This window comes from Silene latifolia, chromosome 5, assembly GCF_048544455.1.
Source record: "Silene latifolia isolate original U9 population chromosome 5, ASM4854445v1, whole genome shotgun sequence".
Taxonomy (NCBI): Eukaryota; Viridiplantae; Streptophyta; class Magnoliopsida; order Caryophyllales; family Caryophyllaceae; genus Silene; species Silene latifolia.
The window spans coordinates 3,668,198-3,694,641 of NC_133530.1; the positions used below are offsets into that span (position 1 = coordinate 3,668,198).

General features: G+C 34.2%; 2 protein-coding genes and 1 non-coding gene across 3 annotated transcripts; 2 read left to right on the forward strand and 1 right to left on the reverse strand.

Moving 5' to 3' along the window:
* Window positions 1-4,490: 4,490 nt before the first annotated feature.
* On the forward strand, window positions 4,491-6,606 carry LOC141656448 (uncharacterized). Its single transcript, XM_074463333.1, has 3 exons — window positions 4,491-4,982; window positions 5,100-5,360; window positions 6,052-6,606. Exons 1-3 carry the CDS (start codon window positions 4,539-4,541, stop codon window positions 6,373-6,375), a joined length of 1,029 nt encoding a protein of 342 aa, XP_074319434.1. The 5' UTR covers window positions 4,491-4,538; the 3' UTR covers window positions 6,376-6,606.
* A 4,391-nt stretch (window positions 6,607-10,997) lies between these two features.
* On the reverse strand, window positions 10,998-11,079 carry TRNAS-AGA (transfer RNA serine (anticodon AGA)). The gene has a single exon. It is a non-coding gene; the product is annotated as a tRNA-Ser (tRNA).
* Window positions 11,080-13,186: 2,107 nt separating this feature from the next.
* On the forward strand, window positions 13,187-17,206 carry LOC141656450 (universal stress protein PHOS32-like). The gene is made up of 4 exons (XM_074463340.1): window positions 13,187-13,741; window positions 15,605-15,920; window positions 16,834-16,879; window positions 16,996-17,206. The coding sequence occupies exons 1-3, from the start codon at window positions 13,370-13,372 to the stop codon at window positions 16,842-16,844; spliced, it is 699 nt and encodes a 232-aa protein (XP_074319441.1). The 5' UTR covers window positions 13,187-13,369; the 3' UTR covers window positions 16,845-16,879; window positions 16,996-17,206.
* Window positions 17,207-26,444: the final 9,238 nt, after the last annotated feature.

Genomic DNA, 26,444 nt, shown 5'->3' on the forward strand with positions numbered 1-26,444 from the left:
ATTTTGTGATCAAAATATTGAGGACATCATCAGAATTCAGAACTCAGAAGTTTTTGCCAATTAGATTTGGTCCACAACACAAGGGTAATTTGGTAATTTTACTTGGAACAAAAGGGTATTTTGGTAAATTAAGTTGGGAGCATATCTCAGTTCAGATCCCATATCTTAATTAACATTGGAAGAAGAGGACAAAATGTAAGGGATAATGGTACTATTGTTGTGTTGCCAAATGAATGTAAGTGTTTGAGGACAAATAAATATAGGGAAGGTTTTTATTGGAGGATTTTTTATTTGCTATTTTTTGATAAATAAATACAATAAATGAGATGTGCTTTCACACAAGTTGCATAAAGTTAGAATTAACAGTTACCCTAAAATAATTCCTTCCTTTTCTTGTACTTTTGATTTGTGACCATCTACCAGGAACTACTACGTACTCGGTACTGGCTCGTTATTTTACTCTGACTCGGCTTATAAGGGTGGACACAACACAGTATGAGACTGTTAGATACAAATTTTTTTTTTTAGTTTTCGTTTAAAATGAGGTGTTGAAGTCATTATTGAACTGATCCGTAGCCATATATATGCAAAATATATCCTTCTCCTATTCTTTTTGTTATGTGAGATTTCACCGGTGACATTTATCATTGAGCTATTTCAGGTTCACAAGACGGCATAATCCTAATTAGGCACCAAAGAAACAAAGCTAGAATGAATATTATTACAAGTCATGCATATGTTGGTTTAGTCATGCAATAATTGGTGGACAATTTTATTTTTAGAGGCTCATATTTCAACTTGACCCCCTTAGAGACCATACCACAAAGAATTACATACTAGCGAAGAGGTCTTAATCCGGTGATCCAGGCTAAAGTATCGTGACAACAAGTTACTGGTCAAATCCTTTTTCCTCTATAGTAACTCGAAAAAATGACTTATCGAACCCCGAAAAAAGATAATATTGTGGATAGAGGAGGCATGCATGCATTGAATTGCAATATCCTTTTTCCTCTATGTGTATTATTATTACTTTCAAAATAGTGACAAGGTCCCTTCAAAGTGATTATAGAGGTAGCACATGAAGCAGCCTTTTAACAGTTTGACACTATTCCTTAAATGAACAAGCTGTTACTCAGCAAGCCCTATACTAATCTAGCTAGTATCTACTACTATACCAACATCATCATCATCTTATAAGAGCTTAATTATTTGGTTGTTAACATCACACCGAAATGTACTCTGTCACTCGAAAATAACTTAAAAAAAGAGTAATAGAGTATGTTTATCCTTAGCGTTATCGTCAATAACCTAATATATAAATCGACTTATAATGAGACCGTGTCCCAAGATTATAAGACTACGTCTAATGATGGCATTAATTTGAAAATACTTTGTATTATGATTTTCAAAATTAGCTTTGTTTAATTTATACGAGATTTTTGTTGTCAATAGGCTCGTTTATAGTCAAGAAGGACATTCACTTTCTTAACCATTTCAATTGTGCAACTTCTAAATCAGTTATATATCGAGTTGATTTATGATGATCTACAACAAAAGACATTCATTTTAATATGAAATTAAACAAGTAGGACTTTTATGCAAGATTCCTAAAACATGATTACATAAGTACTAAATTTGATGGAAATAAAGAGATTTAAGGTAAAAAAAAAAAATGTGAAAAGACATAAAAGGGTGATAATGATGAAGTTACTGAAACAAGGTAGGGTGACAGAAAGAGTGCATAAAAGGAGCCTCCTTCTTGTTTTGGTACTTCAAATTTCCTAGTATAGGTATTTTTTAATAAACTAATTATCCATCAATTTGTTGGATCCTTTTGAGTTTTGATTTTGTAATTTTATTGCTTTGGCTATTTATATGATTTTTTCTACTTTATTGCCAATTTATTATTAACTAAATGTTAGACCGGACTCTTACATAGATCGATCATCATCTAGTTGTGTCACTCTTAGGTCAAGTTTTATCACATTTTATATCTATTCTGAGGTATTGTAATCAAAAGTAAACAAATGATTAGTACGAAAGAAATACTATATTATTTAATAAATTTTCCAGTTATCTCATTTAACGATGTTTAGGATTTTAGGTTGAAAAAAATTAAGTCAAACTCGCGTAGTATTGAAAACCATGCAAAGTCTAATTAAAGATCACTTTGACAAGACGAATGTAACCCGATTAAAGAGCATACTCGACCTGAATCCGACCCGTTCAAATCTAATAATTCTTAGTTAGTAAGAAAGTGTAGTGAAAAAGGAGAGAAATGGGGATGAAATGTGTGACTCTTTTGGTCCCGACCACCACTGCTAATTACGGCTTCTTCCTGGTGAACTATTCTTCACCTTAGTTCTGAGTTCTGACTCCCTCTTTACCAGACTTTGGACCATTTCTTTCTTCTGCCTTTTTTTTAACCCTCCATGGTAATTAACTAAGTAAATTTTTTTAAAAAATACATATATTATAAAAAGGTGAAAAATTTAGAAAAATGTTGAAATGTGGTCAAACATAGAAAATGGGAGGGATTTATTGGTTTTGCTCATTCTTTTAGACTAAAACGATCAAACTGTGTATATGACGGAGTTTATATTTAGGTCTCATTCTGTTGGACTAAAACTTTTAAAAATAAACTTATAGCACTTTAGAACCAAACCGAACATTTTATAAGTAAAAAATGAACTGAATTGAATTGAACTGAATAGATGTTAATTGAATTAAGTTATAAAACTTGGATCGAATTATTTTGTTTTAAAAAGAGTTCAATTAAACAAAAATTAAGTCTAAAAGGACATGCATGCCTTATCCTATAATTTAGGAGGGATCTTTCAATCAAGCACTTTTTAATTTTATTTGCAAATTATATTATATGTTCCAACATTTTATTAACCATGTTTTTTTTTTTGATTATTAATTAGTTTTCATGTGTTTAAAATGATGTTACTCCACCATATTATATCAAATCAAATCCATGATAATCTTTAAAATATACTTTAATTTAAGGAACATTTTACGTACGAATATGGTGTAGACATAAGAGTTAAGACACCCTTACAAAACTAGGTCTGCATGCATTAATCACTTCCGATACTAACACATGTCTTAGATAGCTAGATAATCTAATAGAGTTGATCGAAATGATAATATGTTGACATGCATACATATATAGATTTGCATATATATAGTTGGAACTTAAATTTAAGACCACTCCAAATTAATTAATGTATTGACTCAACAATTAAATTTAGTACTACTATTTTACACGTATGACTTTATATATGGCTAGCTCCCTTGTTTGTGTGTTATGGCTATGTGTTGCATTGTTGCTAAATGTAACCAAGTGCTTCTTAATGGATCACACTATATGAAATCAGTTGGTCTAGTATAAGGCGGTTTTACAAAAATAAAGTGTAAAACGGATCCAGGCCAAGCATGACCATATTAGTGGGTATAATTGTAAAAGTAGTTATTATAGGATTTTATTGTACGATAAACTTGTGTAAAACTGTTATACACAAATACTTATGTTGAGAAATAGATCAGAGGTCCATTTCCCGTTTATGAGTACACTCGAATGATCTAAAACTAGATATTCTAATAGCCCGGGTTTGGTCAAAATGCTAATTTGTTAAATGAATGAGACAGAGAGTATAATTATGTAGTACTCCGTATTAAGTTATCCAAATTATCCCTAATACTTTCAAAAGAAGTGACAAAATTAAATAAAGCTCAAACATACGAAGTATTTGAGTAGCTAAATTAAGAGTAACAAAATCTTCTATGTGTAATTCAAAAAAAAAAAAAAATCTTCTATGTGTAGAGAATGATCAACTTTGGGATCACCAAATCTCTTGCCAATTGCAATCTCACTAGAGTGAACGAGAAATAATGAATACATTTACACACTGGAAAAAGACACCATCACACAATCAATAATGATATATTCATGGTCTACCCAAATTTCAGGATTCCCTTCTAATTTACAAACATAAAATCTCCTTATAAACACACATTCTCATTTCAAACCGGTGATATTCGTTTGAACCATTTAACGATAAAATGTAAAATATTCATATTTTTCATGTCTTAAGTTCACCGTCTTAAAGGAGACTAATTGACTATACTACCCTCACTATCTCAAAATCGGTAATGGATTCTCTCCATTACCTATCACTCTTCATTACTTATCATGAAAACGATTTAATTTCGAGAAAAAAATTGACGGCCAAGACATTTCAATGTCGGGAAAACAAAATCCTAACCATTTAACGATAAAATGTGTAAAATTTAGACAGATAATTTTTCTTCTCTTACGTTAATAAGACCGTCTTAAAGGAGACTAACTGGCTACTACCCGGGTATGTCAAAACCCACCCAAAATAATAAAAATAAAAGTACAAAATAACAAAATTTTCTGACTGAAGTAAAAGTACAGTACTACTACCTCTAGTTTATATACCCTTCCTATCATTTCTCACTTACAAAAAAAAACACAACACAAACACAACACTACACTTACTTACTACACAATGGCATCAACAACACCCCTCTTCTTCAACTCCCACAACAATCAAAATTCAAGATCACAACCACAACCTAACACCAACACCACCAACCCTCGACTCGACTCGACTCCAACCCAAAACCCAAAACCCCGGTCTCGTAAACCCGGTAGATCCCAAAAGGGTCCTAATAAGATCCCACAAAGAGGCATGGGTGTTGAAAAACTTGAGATTGAACGACTCCAACGCGAAAAAGGCATCATTTCCCCTACTCATCATAATAGAATCTTAGCTTCCAAAATGTTATCCACTAATAATAATAACAACAACGGTTTTTCTAACGTGAGTCCTCTTCCCGGTATCCCGGTTCACCCTTACCCTACCCTAGCCCATTACTACTTTCCCGGACAACCCGGACCGGCAATTGAGCTTCCTTCAATGCCAAACCACAACAACACTCTCTCTTACAAGGTTAATTTCTTTATTTCATTTTTTACTGTTTTATTGGTTTTTAACTTTTTTTCACTTTATAAAATTTTGTGATTTTCTTGTATAATGTTGTTATTAATTAATTGTTTTTTTTTGTAGAAAAAAAGGGTAAATGGTGAAGAACAAAATCAAGAAGGATTATTAGTAGGGTTTGGTAAAGGAAAAGAGAAGCAACATTTTGGTGATTATTATGATCAAAGTTTATTTCAAATGTCTAAGGATTTCAATAATCATGGTGTTAATTATGGAGGGTTTGATGTTAATTACAACAATAATTATGGAGATAGTTATCATCATGTTGCTGTTAATCATGGAGCCTTTTCTGGGTATAATGATTTTACTGCAATGACTGGCAGTGAGGTAAATATTCTTACATTCTCCAAAATTCTTGTAAATTTGCAATTCCGTCTCAATCATTTGTTTACTTTTTAATTATACTATTCACTTTGAGGGGTATTTCAATCAAAGGTAAATACATGATCGGGACGGACGGAGTAGTAATTATTATTAGCTAAAGATTGAATTTAATGAGTGTTTTTGTATAAACCATATGATAATAAGATGAGTAACTTTATTTCTGACCTATTGATTTTTTCGAATTTCGTCCCCGAAGTTTAAATTTTGATCATCAAAAATGTTGAGGATATTTTGGTTTAATTATTGGCTGTTCAATTTCATTTTTTTAATGTATTTACAAAAAAAAAAAAAAAAAAAAAAAATCATCAAATAGACTTCCTAACTTATTAAAGATCAAATCTTTATATGTTTACTTGAATAATGTTATTTTTAATTAAATAATGAAAAAAATGATGATGAATTGGTTTAATTAGTTTATAACATTGGTTGTTCAATTGTTTTATGCTACATTTTCCGTCTCAATCATTTGTTTACCATTTATATTAATTGTGAGAGATGTTTTAATCAAGTCTTTTATCAGTTAATGTGATTTTAATAGACGTCTCGTATATGAAAATGTGATTTAATTGAATTATATTTGAACTTAATACCGCGAAAAAATGTATGATTTTTATTTTTCTGCAAAAAAAAACAGGTGATGGCAATTCAGAGAAAATTGAGTAGATCAAAGGTGATGGAATATGGATTCTTCCCTGGAAAATCCGACACCGTGAATGAAGAGCAAACTTTCAAAGATTTCGACTTTAATAATAATAATAACAATAACAATAACAACAATATGATCAACAACTACTATTACTACCGGTCGACGGACTATTTGGACTTAAAATTGGGGTGCTCAGATTCTTCCTACACAAATTCCTCACCATCTTCTTCACTTACTACAGCAACAAATACAACAAATGTTGTTGTTTCTGATACTTTTCTTGACTTGTCCTTAAAACTTTCTAATTATTAATTAATTTTAAAAAAAAAAAAATCTACTAAGATTTTGCAGTTGTAATTAACTTTCTGTTATTTTTGCATACTTTAGTGTTATGCTATGGGATCTCAACCACAAAAGTACTGCTTTTTTTTTACTCTTTTGGTTTCAATTTTCAATTTTTCTTGTTTTAAGGAACTTTTCTGCTGCCAAAACTTGTGTATCTCATTAAATTTTATCTATAATATTACTTACATGGGTTTTCAAGATCTTCTCTTGGTATGCATTTATTTGTTTGATGTAATGGGAGTATGTGTTATTTTCTTAGATATCGATCCATGTCATAATAAACATAAGTTGGTCGACGAGTATTTTAAGAAATAGTTTCATATGTGAAAACACTCAAATTCTTATTTATTAGTTTAATTTAATGTGTGTTGTTTTCTTAGATATCGATCCATGTCGTAATAAACATAAGTCGGTCGATGAGTCTTCTAAGAAACAGTCTCATATAGTCATATGTGACAACACCCAAATTCTTATATATTCATCATAATACGAGTAGCGAGTTGAGTTAGTGGTTAGCTTAATCTCATACATAAAATCGTCCCGTATACATATTTCTTAGCAAGAACTGTTGTATGTATGAAATAGCTAGTCACATAAGTGAAACGAGACAAATTCTTATATTTATCATTTGTCGATGAGTCTTCTAAGAAACAGTTTCATACGTAAAAACACCCAAATTCCTATATATTCATCATAATACAAGTAGTTGAGTTAATGGTCAGGTTAATCTCATAATAATAAAGGTCGCCGAAAATAGTTTTGTACAGATCGGAGTATGAAAGAGTCACATATTTGAAATGAGCTGTCAAATTCATTATGTATTTATCATCTGTCAGATAAATGTTACCGATAGTATATACTCCTTAAATTTGTCGTTTTGTCACAATTAACGAGGATTCTCTTTATAGGTACTAGAGTGATAAAATGTGAATGTCAATTAGCTATACAACATTAAACTGGTTAGGATCTATGATTGAACATTTAGATGGCCAATGTAGTATGTGTGATAAATTGTACTTCAATCAAAGTTTAGCCACTCCAAATTAAAGTAGTCACACCTTATTTGTTGCACTACTTAGGATAAAGGGATTTTATACACACAAAATTCACCCATGAGCACACACCTAAAGAACTTACCATGCCATAAACAATCCTCTAGGACTAATTGTAAGAAAGAATGATTTCGGGTTATTTCCTGTATGCCGCTAGCATTCATCCTGAGCCAGGATCGAACTCTCCATGAAAAAATCCCAATGCAAATTGCATGAATTCAAAATGATGTTATATTACTACAAAAATCGGGATTATAAATTCTTCCATTTGTGTAGAGTACATTCGAAATCCATTAGGGTTACTAATTACACTATTTAATTGTTGTACTTGTACTTGCATTATTGGGATACAACCAAGAATATACTCAAGTTTATTGTTGAAGGAAGTGAGCCAATGATGAGCAATTCAACTTTATTGGGTGACCAATTATGGGATCAATAGATCCTCACGAAAGCTCCAACGAAGGAATAAGGAATAGAGTAGGGAAGTCCAATCAAGGGATTTGATTGATAGGAATCAAACTCGGGTCATGTTCATAGGTGATGTGACAAATAATTTCGGATTAACGATTTTGACCAGTATCGACCACAATACTAATTTTGTAGGTTATCATACGAAAGTAAGAAAATTGTGATTTTTTTAAAAAAACTTTGTTTAGAACACGAAATGTTAACATATCCTATTGATTTTTCTCTGTCCCGATCTGAACCACATTGTCATAATCTTTAACGGATCAACTAGGCAATTCATTTTATTTTACGTTTGAATTTCTCTCACAGATTTTGAACAAATATACGAAAATGAAACAAGCAGATAAAGTACTCCGTAATAAAGTAAGGTAACCTAACATGTATTCATATTTCATATCTTTGATAATTACAAAATGATGGTAGATTAGTAGATACAAAAAGTAAGTAAGAAAGATAAAGTGAAGTCAATTCTTGTTACAAGGCTCAAAAATTAAGCTATACTACTAGACCTACATATACATACTATAGCTCAATCTGTCTCTTTCTCACAACACCAGGCCACAACTTCAGTAATTTAGATGCTTTGCTATATTTTAATAGTAGTTATTGTGTCCAACCGTTGTTACGTACTTACGTGGAAATGATACGACAGATAAAAAGTAACAAACTTTATGTTAAAAACCGACTACTTAAAAATGTTTGTTTTATAATAACGAAAAATGGCCATTTTTTACCGTAAAATAGTCACTTTTTGAGTGGGCGCACCATAGGACGGTTTTGTAATTTAATTTGTAGTTATATTTTATAGGTATGTATATATGCTGAAATATAGAGTAACTGGTCAGTCTACATTTCTGCATATATCAGTAGTCCTACTTACTTATTATGGTAACTCATAAAAAACCGTGACCATATTATAGTAATTCCAGTAATAAAGTCAATATAAAATAATATAAATAAAAAAGAGTGGCTGTAAAACTGCAGAAATGAAGCAGCGAGTAAAAGTAGAGTATATGTAAGAAGTGCAGTAAATAACAGACTGTATGTATGTCTAATTTTTTTAGCTAATTTTTCAGCCTTTTTTTTCTTCTTATTTTAATGTGCCAGACGTCCAAACTATATATTTTAAATTTATTATTAACTCCATTATTTATTAATGTAGGTAGGTTATTGCTCAATGCTCATACATTTTTAATGTCTATTTACATTCACAAATAACATTATACCTCCAGTGGTATAATAGCATCATACAACCAAGTTATATCTTATCGAGCTTATGTGTAATTTTGTTGAGCTTTCTTAAAGTTAATTTTTTTTATGTTTAAGTGAGTAGCTCATAAATTTTAGGGTACAGCTCGACTTCTTTAAAACAAAACTCGAAAACCTTATTATATAGCTCGAGTTCTAGAGTATACAACTGAGTACAACTGGTTGTAGGATCTATTAACTGATTTACATTTCTCATACCATTTCTGGGCTCGAAATAATAACACAACAATCGATGTTGGTCTGACTAGTTATTTAGAATATTTGAGATAGGTGCGTGTATAATAAATTATTGTCTACCATGGACATGTCCATTTTATAGATGAGAAGGACTTAATATTATTTTGCTTTCAATTAAATATTTACTCTGTATATTACCGATATATTCATAAATCTAAATATAAACTTATTCCAATTTAAACCTATGTTCGGCCAGAAAACTTATTAATTTATCAACTTAAAATGCATAATGAGGTTTTTAGTTTGTATACACACACCAACTCCATAAGACAAATAACGTGGAATTTACAATACCTTGACTCATATACAATGGTGGATCGGAGCTGGGGAGAGTTAGCAGGAACGTTCATTTCTGGTGAAGCTATGGATGAAAAATTTGAACTTTTTTCGAATTTCATTTATACCATTTCTCATTTTAATTCTCATGTTGTTGAGTTCAAATCTTTGCTCCACCACTGGACTCATATAAAACTGAATGAACCTATACATGTACGTATTCTATTGCCATGCCAACGTACTTTTCAAAAACCCTAATACTCCGTATATTTTTACTTGACATGGGCCGTTAAAATTTTATATTAACTTATAAATACTTCGTATCAAATCTTAGATACAGGTATGCTAGATAATGTTAAGCTACACACATGACAATTGACAATTGTCACACCCATTGTTTAAAGTATTATGGAGTACTTAGTATTTTTTTCATGCATGGAAAAAGAAGGTAAATATTTTTTACTCTATAGTGTACAGTCTACTTTAGAGATTTTTTTACTGAGCATTGTTTCAACATTTGGATATTGGAAGAGCAGACCATTTTATGTCCTTGCGAACTTTGCCTGACTAAAACTGGTGATGACAGTTTGTTTACAATACCACCAAATCCTGCACTTCTATTTTTGTATCTTCATTTACTTCTTGTCCATATAGGTTTACAAATTTTAGTGACACCATTTAATTTTTTGTCTAATTTTTTAAATGTACTTACCAAAATCTAGCAAGTGAGATTTTATAATAATTAAGTTTAGCTATTACTTCCTCCGTCTACTCATTTGTTTACCTTTACTAAAAAATCATTAAGAATAAATAAATAATTGGCACGGAGGGAGTGCAAACTTCTTCTATTAGTAGAATACACAATTATAAGAGAGGAAAGACTGAAAATTAAATTACATTTACAAATTAAAAGGAAAACTATTCATAATTCAACCATGTATATTTTGACTTGACTGAATGAAAATGAGCTGAAAATAAAGTACAGACTACAAAGTATTTAATAAAAATGAACGAAACTTAATTGAAACTAACTAATATAAATTCAAGTGAACCGAGATTAAGTCCGGAAGAACAAAGGTTGCCTTCCTTCATTTATTTACGTTCATTGCATAATTTGGGGATATTCAAAATTTGTAACCTTAAATTTTGTCAAAATTTTGCTAAGTCTCTAGTAAAACCATCTTAATAAAAAAAAGAATTAAGGGAAACTTGTGAGCAGATATTTACGTGAAATTAACTTTGGTGTCCACTGTAAAAGAGATTAATATATAAAAACTTGAAAACCGTGGACGGCAGGATTCGAACCTGCGCGGGCAAAGCCCACATGATTTCTAGTCATGCCCGATAACCACTCCGGCACGTCCACGTTGTTGTCTACTTATAAGAAACAACGTATGTATATAGTGTTTATGAAGTTTGGAACGCATTATTCTATTTGAACACTACTCTAATTAAATACTCTAGCTTCTAAATTGAATATATTCAACAGTAATATTATATGGATTATTATATTATTTTGCAATGTTATAATTTTGATGTTTTTCAATTTGAGGACCACTATATCCACAAAAAATCATACGCCATAATGTTTTATAATATGATACGTATATGACAAAATAAAAATCGATAAATATTCAAGACAATAAAAAAGATTTAAATATACTTTATATTTCGCATTTTGACACTGACCAAGGAGATATGAGCCGAATTCTGGTCATTGGATAACATTTAAATTAAAATGCATGTGAATCATAAAATTATCATCAAAATCAAACCCAAAATAGAACCATATATGTAAAATAAGTGAGTGAGATTTAAAAGTGAAATAGGTAAACAAATGACCAGAACAGATAAAGTAATACGATACTTCGATACTCATACTGTACTCACCAGCCACCAATCTAGACTTGGCAAAATGAATTTACTCCAATAGCCCGACCCGAATAACCTGATCCAAAATAATTTTTTTGCAAACCCGAAAATCATCCGACCTAAATTAATCCCCGACCCGATTGACCCGTTTACCGGGTCTAGTCACCACACTTACCAAAAAGAGAGATGCTAGTGAAGAAAGCGAGAAGGTTAACAGCCCAGTAAACTAGATATTTTGGCCCCATGTTAGTTGACGAATATAGGCGCCCATTGGGTTAAAATGTAATCTTAAATACAATTCCAATGGTGGAACACCTCATTGACCCAAATATTAAACAAACAAGTTGAGAATTGAGATGTTGGGTCCATTTTTCGCATATGCTTAAATCGAATATTTCGATTCCTCGAGTTGGCTTGATATAATTATACTCTTTTGGATAATTTCAACCTAATTTTAAAATATACTCTCTCTGTTCCGGTCATTTGTTGTCCTGTTACATTGAACTTGATAAGCAATTTGATCATTCACATTCAACTTGGTTAACTTGTCATTTAGTAATTGGCTCTCTTCTCATTTCTTGGTCTTTGTGCCAAAACTAAAGGACAATAATTGACCGGGACGGAATGAGTATTGGACTTCAAATTTCTAGAATTAGACAATGACTTGAAAATAGCACGACATAAAATAAATCAAGTTGATTATAAACCCATAAACTATTTAAATGATGATCTACAATCACACTTAATTTTAACTCGCCGCATATCAATATAACTATTTCCGCTTAAAAATTATTATCGTTATATATAAAATCTCATCTCAATTCATTAAAGTCTACGTAATCAATATTTTGTCATTCTTTGAATTTGCACCATTTTTCAAACCTTGAGCAAATCAAGCTCTGCTCGAGAACTTCACAAAGTAGCTAGGGGTGATAATGAGACGACACAACTTTTTAGCAAATTGAGTTTGGCTCGAGAACTTTATGAGTCAAACTGAGTTAATATTGCCTCAGCTAGAAAGGCTTGCAAGCGACTCAAACTTGTCTAATTAGATAAGATCTTGCTCTTAATTGTGTTATCTTTATATCTCCGTATTAAATGGTCTCTTTAATTTGTCTAATTTGGATAAGTTTATCATGATTTTATGAAAATATTTAGATGATTCGTTTATTTTATGACAACTCAAACTTGTGTAATTTAGATAAGCACATAAGATTAAGCATTAACTCGACTCAAACTCGTTATCAAAAAGTACACAAAAGTAATACTTTCACGCAATCTATTTTCCAATCAATCATACATATCATTATCCACCCAAAATCAAATGTTAATTCCGTCCAAACTCTTACCAACCTTGAAAAATACTTAACATGAACGTTCCAACATCTCTATCAATGCTCTTTTCATTCATTATCCCCAACTCCACATTTCCATCTCTTCCAATAACTCCTACGAAATATTTATTTAATCCCATTATATAATCACATCAATAATTAATCGTAACAACTCATTTAAGTACCAGAATTATAGCCTAATAGTTAAAACGGAAATATCCTAAAATCGTAAACAATATATCCCAATCTGACTCCTCCTTTCCTTTATAACATAACAAACATCCTTATAACTTGTGACTCATTTGACACCAAATAAAATCAAAACAAAACCGCGACTAATCTAATAGTTAAAACGGAAATATCATAGTCGATAATTATATCCCGGTCCGACTCCCCCTTTTCCTATATAAATTAACAAACGTCTTTGTGACTCATTTGACACGAAAAACCATGAGCACCCAAATCCCACCAATCAAAACAAAACCGTCCTCGTCATCGACGACAACCGTCACCGTATCCTCACCGCGATACGCCGTCACCGGCGAAACTCCGACCGCCGGCGCAGCTAGAAAGATCGCAATCGCCGTTGATCTCAGCGACGAAAGCGCTTTCGCCGTAAAATGGGCTGTTGATCATTACCTACGCCCTGGTGACGCTGTTGTATTGGTCCACGTCAGACCAACCTCCGTACTTTACGGCGCAGATTGGGGGTCTGTTGATGCTGTGGACCCTACCGTTGATCATCAGAAACTTGAGGATGATTTTGATGCTTTTACTACTTCTAAGGCTGCTGATCTTGCTCAACCTCTAATTGATGCTAAGGTTTGTTTCGGGTTTTATGACTTCGTTAATGAGACGGTTTTACAATAAGCTTATTATTATGTCTACTGTGTAGTTACGGTTTTATTTTATGCTAGGGTTTGTTTATTTCGGATTTTACGGGTTCGATAGTTTTACTAATTTTTATATGAGACGGTTTTATAATAAGCTTATTATGTGTAATTATGGTTCGTTTTGTTTAAGACGGTCTTCAGCTTATGAGATACTCCGTAGAATGGAATAAATAGAGAATTGTAAATGAATGAATTGTATAGTATGGAAAGATGCTGGCTTGTAAGGTTAAGACGGTTTCAAATGAGATTTTGTATCGTTTTATATGGTATTTTTTGTTGGCTGTTACAATTAGCTTGTTAAAGATTGTAGTTTTGATCATTTGTTGAGTTTCCTTAGAATTTTCGGGTTTTTAGCGAGTTTGGGACAGTAGAAATATGGGATTTTGAGGTACTCCTTAAGTTTGGAAATGTAGTTGTTGAATGTATTAGGTATGTAGTTGATTTAGTATTTTTGGTGAGTTGTGTTTCGGAGAAATGTGGGATTTTGGGATGGGCAGTTTGTCGGAATTGAGAAATTTAGCACCTTTGATTATTGAGCATCTGGCAATCTTCTGGGATACCCAGTGTGTACACTGAGAAGTTTCTGAGGATTGATAATGAAGAAATTGCGCTGCGATTTGCCACCACTGCTAAGGCAAAATAAAATGATCTCCATTAAGTTTAGTCAACCATTTTGTTCTGTTTCATCATATTATACGAGCCTAAAGAATAGCAAGTCTTTCGCATCGCTTGAGATGGAAAATGGGTGATAACTGATATACCTTGTACATTAATGAAATGTCGAAATCCATTAAGCACAATACCTTAGTTAAACATCTCTTGTATATGGAACGCATGCAATGCCACTTGAATTCATCCTTTCTACTAGTGGCTTTCCGTTGTTGCTTTCTTTGGCTAAATTGTAAATTGCAGAAGCCCAGATTACTGTGACCTTTTTTTTTCACTTGATTTCCGATGCTGTTTGGCATTGTCTTCTCTAGGATTCTAGTTAGTATGTACTAATGCTAGCTGTCCTGCAGCATTCGAAATGAATTTGCTTGTATTGAAACTGCACACAAGGGTTGATTCATTGCCATTTTTTGTGCAAATAGTTGCTTGAATAAGTATTGGTTAATTAGTTCTCACTTGTCAGTACAAATGTAAGGCCGCACGTGCTCTGTATTTGACCTCATTCTCCGCCATACACACTTGGGTAATATTCTGTCCTGTCGTTGACAAATGGAAGTTAATTAGGAAGCTGTCAATCTTACGAGCATCATCCTAGTGTTTGCAGACTCGTAGTGTTTGTTCTGCTTTTTTTTTTTCTATTTCTTTTTTTTTTTGGTTTCAGTGTTTCACAGGCCTGTATTGGTGTGTCCACCTTAGAAGATTCGAATTTCAGTACTTTGTGGATTTGTCTTAAACACGACGTGGTTAAATAAAAATTAGTAAGCTATGCTGTCAGGTGTCTTGGTCCTTCTGTTGCCCGAGTCAAAGAATCAGCCAATGGTTTCAGTCAGATCGTAATCATTTTTTATGTCATTTGGCAAGTGGTAGTATATGATTATGATACAATTTAACACATAAGCTTCATTGAGGCGGACTAGAGATGTGTCCAATTATCCGGAATTGCTTATTTGATGCATTGATGCTTCGTGTTTGACGTTGTTATTAGATTCTTAAATAAATTAGTTAATTAACAATACAGTATTACAATATGTGTAGTTTTGTAGTTTAGTGTTTCTTTTGATCCAGTTACTCTCTATTGACATTTAGGCTGATTTGTTCTTTGATTTTTACCTTCTTGTTTTAGGTGCCATATAAGATTCATATTGTTAAAGACCATGACATGAAGGAGAGACTGTGTTTGGAGATAGAGAGGCTGGGATTTAACGCTGTAATCATGGGAAGCCGTGGCTTTGGCGCAACAAAGAGGGGAAGCGATGGGAGGCTCGGGAGTGTAAGTGATTATTGTGTTCGCCATTGTGTTTGTCCGGTTATTGTGGTTCGTTGTTCTGATGAGAAGGACGGGAATGGCGATGATGCTGTGGTTACTGTGGCTAAAGCTGATGAAGAAGTTGTAGTAGACGAGGAAGAGGAGTATCATGATGCCTTCGAGGAGCGAAAAGGTTAGTGACTTAGTTCTATGTGTTATTATAGTTGTTTAATACTTTAATACTCCCTCCACCTTAGTGAATAAGCACCATTTGACCTTTGCTTCACCAGTAATAAAGTCAAATGTGGCTTATTCAATGAAACGGAAGGAGTATTGGACTATTGGTTTTATGTTCAGTTGCTTGTGCCGTTCCTCATGAAAGTGGAAACTGACCTATTCTTGGATGCTCATTATAATGAATGTCATATATTAAATGGTTTCGTACAAAAGGTGCTTGTATATGTCATGGATGTTAAATTGTTAATACCCTTTCGTTTATACTTTCGTTATTACTTCTCTGGATGTCCACTTGTAGTTGGCATAAAACCGGTAGAGGGATTTTGCTAGGGGCTCGGTTTCAGGTCCTTGATTTGGTAATTTGAAAAGATGGCTGCACATCCTTGCTAGGGGTTTTTGCTAAGAGTTCGGTTGTGTAACTTTCATGCCACCGTTACGTTCTTTCTCGTTATATAACCCTATAGAAAGCATCAGTCTTCTCTGGCTGCGACAACTGATATTTCTGGTTATTTCAACATATCGCCATTATCTTACGCATCTTTCCGGACGTGTGTTTTGAAATGTTAAGTATACTTTTGTGGAAAAAAGAGGCATAGAGGACTTAGAGGTATATCAAGTCAATTTTCATGCATTGAGAATGGAGGATGCGACACATTTGGGAAATGTTCTCGAATTTCCGGCAGCACTGAACACAGTCTGCTAAGTTACACGTCTCCTAAGTTAGACCGTCTCAGGGACATCCTGATACAAATATTTTGTAACTATTACCTCAACCAGATACCGAATTTTAATACCATGGCCAATACTCGTGATTTGCAAGCGTCTGCTGTTTGATTGTCTGTGTACTAAATTGGATGCTCCTCATGCAGCTACCGCCTGAGCTGAATCTGGACTGTATTTATTTTCAAGTAGGAGGTACGTACGTTTGTTCGCACTGTTTCTGTGTTTGGATCTTGTTTTCACATCTACACCAAAGTTCTTGCATACTTCTCTCGTGCATTTAACTTGATACAATCCTCGCTTTGTATCAGGTTGTCACTAAAGAAGAAGGAACTTGATCACCATGTTTGCTTTGCTTTGTATAAACCGTTTTAGGTAGTTTCGGGATTCATTGGCATGAGCCGAAGAAGTTTAGTTTCGAGATTAATTCTCCTTGTGAAATATTTTAATGTGTATTAGAGGAGACATGGTAATACATTTGGATGATATCGTAATGCTGGTATAAAATACATCACTTTGACATCTGCAAGCTCAATTCCATAACTGTATACGACATCGTCTTTCCCGATCCTGGTCGTGTCCATTTCATTTTCTCTCCTTGTGAATCGTCTTATGTGTATTTGTGGATCGTAGATAAATCGTCATGTTTGAGCTCCGTCTCCTGGACAATGTTTAATATTAAGTGGGTGATGTGTCAAAAGGTGAAGGTAGTGAGACATAAGATGGTACACGGAAAAAGGGAACGATGATCTGTATTCGGTAACGTTTGTTATGGTTTGTTTGGCTTCATGATCGATAGAGCATGACTTCTTTATAATTTACTCCCTCCATTCAACTCCACTTTGCAACTATGCTTTTTGCGCGGGTATTAAGAAACGGATTAAAAAAACTATTAAAAGTACATAGGGAAAGGGAATGGTGGGGTTAAAGATATTAAAAAAAATATAAAGGTGAGTTTTATGGTGGATTTGTGTGGGGTATGAATGGCATTTTTTGTAAATATAGATTTTCAATAAGGATAGAAATGTCTTTTACATGTCCAAATAAGGAAACCTGTAAAGTGGAGTTGAATGGACGTAAATAGAATACTTGTAAAGTGGAGTTGAATGGAGGGAGTAGTTGTTATTTGTCTCGATCAAACTAGACGAATTTAGGAAGGTAATATAAAAAATTATTTGTTCTTCTCTCCTTTATTACACTTTTTTAACTATTCGCTTTCTAATATATTTTACTTGATTTACTTTTAAGGTATTTCGGATCCTTATTTCTATTTCGATTTTCAAAATCGTTTTAATCTTTTCTCTCGATTTAAATTTTAAGTTTTTATAAAAAAAATCTGGACTTCGATTTTAAAACCTGTAAGTGACTTTGTATTACATTTTCGCTCTCTCTTTTGTTTTTCATTTTTCTCTTTTCTATTCGCATTTTGAGGTGTGTGTTCACCAGGGACGGTTTTAAAGGATGATTCATGTTAGCCGACCCCAAATAATTTTGGGATTAAGGCTTTGATGATGATGTAATATATCAACTTCCAAGTATATGAAATATTTTAAAAAAAAAAAAAAAAAAAAACTACAAATTGTACCTCATAGAGTTATCCATCATTATTTCAATAACTTAACGAATATCCATCCCTCCAAAGTAGGGTTGTTTATGGACGGGACGATCCATTAGGCGTACCATCTATCCCCGCAAATAAAGCAGGGTCGGACAATGTAGTTTTCAAAATTTACATAGGTCCAAGCTCGTATATCTGTGGGCAAAAAATCCTGTTAACCCGATCGCAACCGACCCAAACCCACATTTGAGCACTTCTACTCCAAAGTCTGCATAATTTATACCTTCCAAATTAGCCATCATATTTGTCTATACGTTAACATTTACCATAAGTTTCACTTGTGACGGATAAGTATCACCCACTTGAGTAGATAAGACAAAAGTAAAAGTGCATAGGGAACACAAATGGCTTGTCTCTATTCAAATGAGTTTTATTTGACGTGTCACAAGATTGTGACGGATCAGTCACAAATGAGGTAACATTTATATAAATCCAAAAAGGACCTAATTTGGTAGCCAATTGTTGACGTAATGTATAGTCGGTTTTATAAATTTGTTAATGCAAATTGAGCTGGTTTCAACGTTGGATGAATACCATTCATTTTCTGGGTTTTAAGGTTTGACAAGTGGCACCAGTAATTGATGGTGGACACGTGAATTATAGCGCATTACATTCCAATAGTTCTTGGTGATAGCGGGTGGGGAATGTAATGACAGAAAGAAAGACTTTAATAAAATGGGTAGTTTAAGGTGAGTGAGATCCCAGTGCGCTTCCCACTTTATGACAAATGAGTATTTTGTGAGAGGAAATGGTATCCGTCTATACGTATAGACGGATAATGTCCGTCTATAATGACAATTTGTGCATTACATTCCCCCCCTACTGTTCTTTCATCATTCCTTTGAGTCCTCTTGGTTCCTTCGTAGTTGCATTGCACTTCACAAGAAGTTTCTTCTTCGAAACGTATCATGAAGTCTAATCAAGGGTCGTCATATAGACCTGGTAAACGGTTTATTCAGATAGGGTTTAGATTTGGTCATTTTCGGATCAATAATTATTGGGTCGTTTTCAAGTCAGGTCAGTTTGGATCGTTTGGGTCATTTCGGGATTAGGATTTTTCTTATACTAGTAATAAATTGATGGCCTAGCTTGTAGTTGGTGCTTCAATATTCAATATTCAACCACAAGTAATATGAACATTGACATATATAGATAATAAAGCATTTTACCTAATTGACTTAATTTTGATGATGACAATCTTAACTTTGTGATATAAGTTGGTACTAGTACTACACATTTTAATGCTCTATGCACAATTTTACACCATTGATTTCTCAATCCCAACTTTTGTTTAATTTTGATTGTTGACATGTTAACTAAAACTTGACTAAGATTGTCCAATACACATCTTATTATAAAATTTAATTTAATTCGTGAGTAGTGCTAGATCTACCTTTAATCAAGATTTGACTTCAACCATACACTACAAATTTTAATTTATGAACAAAGAATATTTAATTTAGTGGTTACCAATCAATGAGGTAACAAGCAATTCGGCTTCGTTTTTCCATCGTCAAATAAGCCACAAGAACATTATAACTAACGTAAAATAAAATCTACAATCCAAAATATCTCGATTATAATCAGCGAAGACATTTTCAATTTTACAATTAGTCGTCGGTCCATCATGAATTAATTTCCTTAATTTTTGACAAACTCGAATGATTTTAGACGTTAATTAAGAAAATTAATCAACAAAAAATACGAAAACTCTGTATCGATTAATTAAGTATATATTCGAGTAACATGATCATTAAAACCAACATATTATTCAAAAATAAATCAAACAAAACGAATCTAATACGGCCTAAAAATTGGATCATGTTGGTGTAATAAGAACTAAAATCACATGTTTACATCTAAAACACATTACAAAATTACAAAATACAAATAAGACGACCTTACACGAGAATAATCGTTTTAATCAGAAACAAATACTTCCCTCTTACGTTTTAACAATACGGGTGGTAACGCCGTTAAAAGATCGCTATTAACATCCTCTTCTCCTGCTTCTTCACTACTACAACCACTCATTTCTATACTTAACGGCGTTACACCGTTATCTAACGTCAACGGCACCACTTGATTCTCCGTCTCATCATCCACGTCATCACTTGAATACCCTTCTTCTTCTTCATCCTCGTATAAACTACTCTCCACGTCATCATTATCGCTTTCGTCATCATTTACCCGGCTTTGTACCGATATTTGCCTTGTATTCTGGTTCTGATTCCGGTTCTGGTTCTGGATATGACCGGTTCTAGTACAATGACGGTTATTTTCTAAAGAAGCTGCACATGATAAACATAAGGACATAGAAGGAGGAAGCCGTGGACCGGAAGCGGTCCATGGTGTTTCGGCTTGACAATGGTGACAAAGAGCGGTTCGAGTGTGCTTAGCCACTAGGAAATTAGCTCCATGCACCTTGTTGTCGCACCGCCAACATAAGCTAGCCCGGTCCGACTCGCAATACATGTTGGCCGGTGCCTCACATAAGGCACACCCTACCTTAATACTCTTCATTATTTCAGATCGGTTTTTCTAACGTCTACCTGAATATATATGTTAAAAAGTATTTTTTTTGTGTAAAAGAAAGGAAAGTGTTATGTGGTTGATGTGTAGGAATGTATTTTGTGGAGGGTATTGATATTAGGTGGTGTGTGTTCATATATATGATGGGAGACTTTGGAGAACCATAGAAAATAAAAGGAAAGAAAATAAAGACAAAAGAAAAGAGTTAATTCTCACCTCAAGTTGTTTTTTGCTAGCTTTTGGTAAGTATGGGTGTTAGTTTGTGGATGGTTGTTGCTAATGGATTGGTTTGAAATGTGAATGGAGGGTTATTCTTGTTTACAAAAACTATGGAGAGACGGTCTCTTAATAGTGTTATTGAGATATCTTTCACATGATAGGGCGAGGGATCCACTACTGTTATTTGTTTGAGCTTGTTTCTAATTTAGATGATTATCACATAAGTGTTGTCTATTTTTTTAAATATATGTGGGAAGTATTTTATTAAAATGGTGAGAATATAGGTGTGTGGAAGGAGTATATTTTAATTATATTTATATATTTGTGATATATAAAATTATTGTACTCTTGCAATTTCGATTAATAGTTATGGAGTATTAATTACAAGTATTTTCTTAGAAGGAGTTTTTTAAAATGATAAATTATAGGGACAGAGAGAGTTAAAAGCTTAAAATATCATTAAAATATGGTATTATATAATTTATTTACCATTTTATTTTGTACCTAGTCCATAATAAAATTAACGATGATCTTATCGTTATGAGTAATCATGTTAATTAGAATATTAGTGAATTAATAGTTTGATCATTATGACCAACGAGTTTTTATCACAATTTACTTTATAATTTTTTGGTGTAAATTAGGTTGTGACATGGATAAATATGTTGCTGACGAGATTCGAACAAGGTCATGAGTACTGTTTTTTATGACTTTATTAGTTAAGTTAACTGATATTTACGCCATACCAACTTATAACATGCGATGTATCCCGATAATATTTGTACACATATAATAACAAACATTTGTACGTCAAAACATATTAAAATAACTACAAACGAATGATCAAGCTATTTCCACGATAATGATCCTTAAAAACTTGATTAAATTATAATTAAGCATCTACGAATTGTGTCCACTTATTGTGTCGTACAAATGATTTATTGATTTATATCCACTTCTTCTACAAACTTTACCCCTAGCCATAATTCTTAAGAAGATATTTATGAAGCTTGTGAGCAATGACGTAAAATCAGTGGTGGGCCCCTCGGATATTTTGTATGTGGCCATAAATTAACGAGAACCCATGTGGCCTCAGTATGGGCTCGTTTAAAGATCCTTGCTTGGTTGTCATTGGGCCCCATCTATTGCTTTCATTTCCCTCTTCTCTTCTTATCCATGCATTTTTTTATACTACATTTTCCTTTCAGCAACTCTCCTATAGGACCGTTCTATAGCATAAGACTAGCCCAATAGGAGAATAGCCCAAATTTATCATTAGATTATATTTGTATTTTAATTTTATTTTAATAACTCGATATCTTATTGTGGACAGCGGGCCGCCCACGGGGGCGCTTGGTGAGGAGCGAGAAACAAGCGTTTGCATTTTGTATGGAGTCGCCACCAATTTTTATGGGAAATTGGGCGGAATTCAATCGCCGTACGTCAAGACATAAAGTAGTGATACGAACACTAAGCAATCGTTACCCATGGCGTTAAGATTCTACGCCAGAATGACTCGTGGACGCCAATGAACACGGGTCTTTCCACGGAGATCCTGGAGTAAAGGGGTGAGTGACGTATTAGGAAGGCTCTTTTGATCGAACACCTAATCCCGCCCGCCGATAGCGGCTCTACTAATGATTAGGAAGTTATTTATACTTGATATATCGTCGATTATATGCATGCAATGCAACATCCAAGTTTTAATCCTAGCATGTGAAGATTAGCTAAGTCGGTGAACAATTAATTTAACATACAATTGGGTCGAAGTTGGATTAAATGCTCATTTACATGTGAAAACATACAAACAATAAAAGAAATACAATGAATAAATTACAATAAGGGAAATTACATTAATTACAACGGATAAGGCGATTTATGTCGAAAATACCTTTAAAACGGATAATTTGAGAAAAAGAAATAAAAGAATAAATTAATTAACGAAACGGATCGAGAAGGTGATAATACGAATATTAGTTGGTAAATACGTAGCCTAATTAATCTATGTCAAGGCGTAAAAGGAGTTCGGGACGAACTCATCCGGAACAGCAGCAAAGAAAAGATCGCGCCCTTTGGAAGAGGGCAGCGATTCTTTCGTCGCATTCCAAGGGTGAGTTCGGGCCGTGAAGCCGCAAATCGCAAACCGTTAATGTCAATTGGTGATTTAAAGATTGATTAGATTATAGACTCGGATGAAAGTGATTAATGGATTATTTACATATGATTGAAGTCATAAAAACAAGAAACATGGATGAGACGGAAACAAATGAATAAATTTACATGGATAAATGAATGATTAATTAGTGACATCGGTGAATGGAACAAACTAAACAATTAATTAGACTAAACATGACGAATGATGACGAACATGGATGCAAATATATCAATGACGAATCTCATAAACTCAACATGAACAAATTGAATCTCTAAAATCCGGGTTTGAATTTAATGATGAAAACCCGTAAACATTGATTATTTAGGATTTAAGTCGGAACAATTAAACATGTGAATGATGAATAATAAATATACATATGAATTATATGCTAATATGATGGATTAATAACAAACAAACGAAACAAACAAAAATAATTTGAATAATGTAAGACGAAGGAAGAAGAAGAAAAGAAGAGAAGGCGCGCGGCCTCACGGGAGAGGCGCAGCGAGAGTGCGCTCCTTCAAGAGGCGCAGCGATTCTTGCGTCCTTTCTCTTCGTCTCCTATCTCTCGGAAATCCGTAAAAAGGGGTTTTAAAGACGGTTTTAGAAATCGGTTTTAATGGTGTATTCGACATAAATCTTACAATGGTGATACGATAAAGTAAAATACAATAAATAAAAAGAGAGATTTACACCCTCAGACTTACATGTTGACGAAACGAGAAGAACTAAGAAGATCGATTAGTGATGCTCGACGCGAATGCAAGGAAAGAGTGCCCTCGAAAGAGGAAAACGATTTAACAAGTTGATTAATTAGATTGATTATTGTGTAGTGGTCAAATTGGTCGGTCATGCAACGGAGAGGCTGGTACCGGAAAGATCCGAGCTTACGTGGTCGAATGTTCAAGCACGTAGGCGCCAATTAGTAAGAACAAAGTCTAGAATGCAAAGGGAGAAGAGAAGGCCGGACACTCGCGTGAGAAATATGAGGAACAAAGGCTCCTATTTATACTAATCACACGACGGAATTATGGTAAGACTAGGATACGGAAGGAAAGATCCGGAAACAACCGACTTAGGTTAAACGCGGAAACTTGGACAAAAAGAAAGCCCTGGGGAAGAGGCGCAGCGAGATCTGCGTCCCTTGGAAGAGGCGCGGCACTGCCGCGCCCTTTCCCGGTAGGTTCCTCTCACAAGCGTAGAAAACGCGTTTGACACTGTCGTATTTTAGGCATAACTTTCTACAAGACTCGTATTAAGGTGATTTCGGTGGCGTTGGAAAGCTAAGAGAAAGATCTAGAACTTTATGTGAAATAGGCCTGACCCAAAAAAGTGGTTATCACCTCGTAAAATGGGCCTAAAGTTCGGGTTGGTCATTTTAGCTAAATGAAATGCACATTTTGTAATGTAAACTTTTAGTTTAGCCTAATAAAGTGATATGAGACTCAAAATGAGATATAATCTCAACATTTATGACATCCTAACCTTAGGTAGACAAGCACATTGCTTTGACTCGGGATTTGACGGTTTTAGTAAATGAAGACGGTTTTTGACCCGGACTCCAAATGTACTCTAATTATTGCAAAACGACCGTATCGGCGCGTAGTTGCCATTTATGAGGTAGACATTAATGTTTGAGCAATCACTTGACGATAATCTTACGAATGTCACAAATCGCCCGCACCAAACATGCGGCCCAATCATCAGGGTGGTTTGAGGGGTGCGTAAACGAGGTGTCTGAGCCCCCACTTTGACCGAGGCTTGGACAAGGCGAAAGTCAAAGTATAGCCATCAGTCAATCAAGATTACAACTCGACGACTATGGCGACGCGAGGCGGTTCAAGGGGTCCGAACCAAGGACCTGTCGTCGGGAACATTTTAGAGTCTGTCGACTATCGGGAGGGTCGTTTAAAGTCCATTAGACTACGTAAGGAAGCTCGCCTTGACCATAAGAAGAGATCATACCGAGATACCCCAGGTGAAACGGGATCAAGACGCTTCGGCAAAATTCTTTGGTCCGAAGATAACTTGGTGTCACGAAGGCATTAGGGGTCTGGGGATTCTGAAGAAACTTCTTAACACTTCTGAAGGTTAACTCTGAAGGCTACCTCTCACTAAAGGGAAGGCTGAAGGATAATTCTCTCTAAAGGATTGAAAGGGGACTTAACTGAAAAGAGGTTATCTGAAGGTTACTGAAAGGATTATTCTGAAGTGTTTGAAGAAATAAAGGATTATCTGAAGGGAGGAAGGCTGAAGGAAGGATTATCCTGAAGGGGATATCTAAGGGTTATCTGAAAAATCAAGGTAAGTTTCTGAAAGGTATGAAGGGATAATGGATTATGTGAAGGGTTGTCTGAAGGGTCATCTGAAGGTATAAAGGATTATCTAAAGAATCATGTGAAGGGTTGTCTGAAGGGATTATTCTGAAAGATATCTAAAGGATCTAAGATATCTAAAGGTTTATCCTGAAAGGGTTAGCTAAAGGTACATGCAAGTTTATGAAAGATCTGAAGGGTTTATCCTGAAAAGGGTTATCTAAAGGTATGAAGGTCTATCCTGAAAGGGTTACCTAAAGGGATGAAGGATCGCCTGGGGGTATCTGCCTGTCTCTGTCCTCAAGCAAAACTCTCACTGGGGAATAAAGCGGTGACTTTGGGGAATCTGCCTGTCTCTGTCCTCAAGCAAACTCTCGTTGGGTGAGTAAAATGATGACTTTGGGGAATCTGCCTGTCTCTGTCCTCAAGCAAACTCTCGTTAGGTGAGCGATACTGCAAAATACCGCTGCGCTGGAGAGAAATGACGATTAGGAACATCTTGATCGTCGAAGAAGCCTTGGGTGAGCAATACTGCAAAATACCGCTGCGCTGGACATAATAATTTGAGCAATACTGCAAAATACTGCTGCGCTGGGGAGAATGGAGACTTGAGCGAAGCCCCCAGTTAGAGCGAGCATTGCTTCTGATACTTACCTGCATGGTTAGTAGCCACACAAGAACGCAATCTAATATATGCACGTAAGCAATTATCACATGGACCTCGAATGAGGAAACACATAGGTTTTGCAAAAGTCGTTTCTTTTTAAAAGTCGTTTAAAACTTGTTCAAAGAAGTTTGTCATTTGTAATGCGTTATGCATATTCAATGGGCTTTAGACACGTGACTGACGTGACGTAGACCTTATGCGGACGTGACGCCAAATGTAGACTTCGGTTTGACTGACGCGACACCAACTTAGAT

What these genes read in the sequence shown, in the direction of transcription:
- LOC141656448 (XM_074463333.1), top strand. Translation starts at nt 4,539, where the DNA reads ATGGCATCAACAACACCCCTCTTCTTCAACTCCCACAACAATCAAAAT. An exon ending in ACAACACTCTCTCTTACAAG is followed by an intron (nt 4,983 to 5,099) that starts GTTAATTTCTTT and finishes TTTTTTTTGTAG; the next exon opens with AAAAAAAGGGTAAATGGTGA. An exon ending in CTGCAATGACTGGCAGTGAG is followed by an intron (nt 5,361 to 6,051) that starts GTAAATATTCTT and finishes AAAAAAAAACAG; the next exon opens with GTGATGGCAATTCAGAGAAA.
- LOC141656450 (XM_074463340.1), top strand. Translation starts at nt 13,370, where the DNA reads ATGAGCACCCAAATCCCACCAATCAAAACAAAACCGTCCTCGTCATCG. An exon ending in AACCTCTAATTGATGCTAAG is followed by an intron (nt 13,742 to 15,604) that starts GTTTGTTTCGGG and finishes TTCTTGTTTTAG; the next exon opens with GTGCCATATAAGATTCATAT.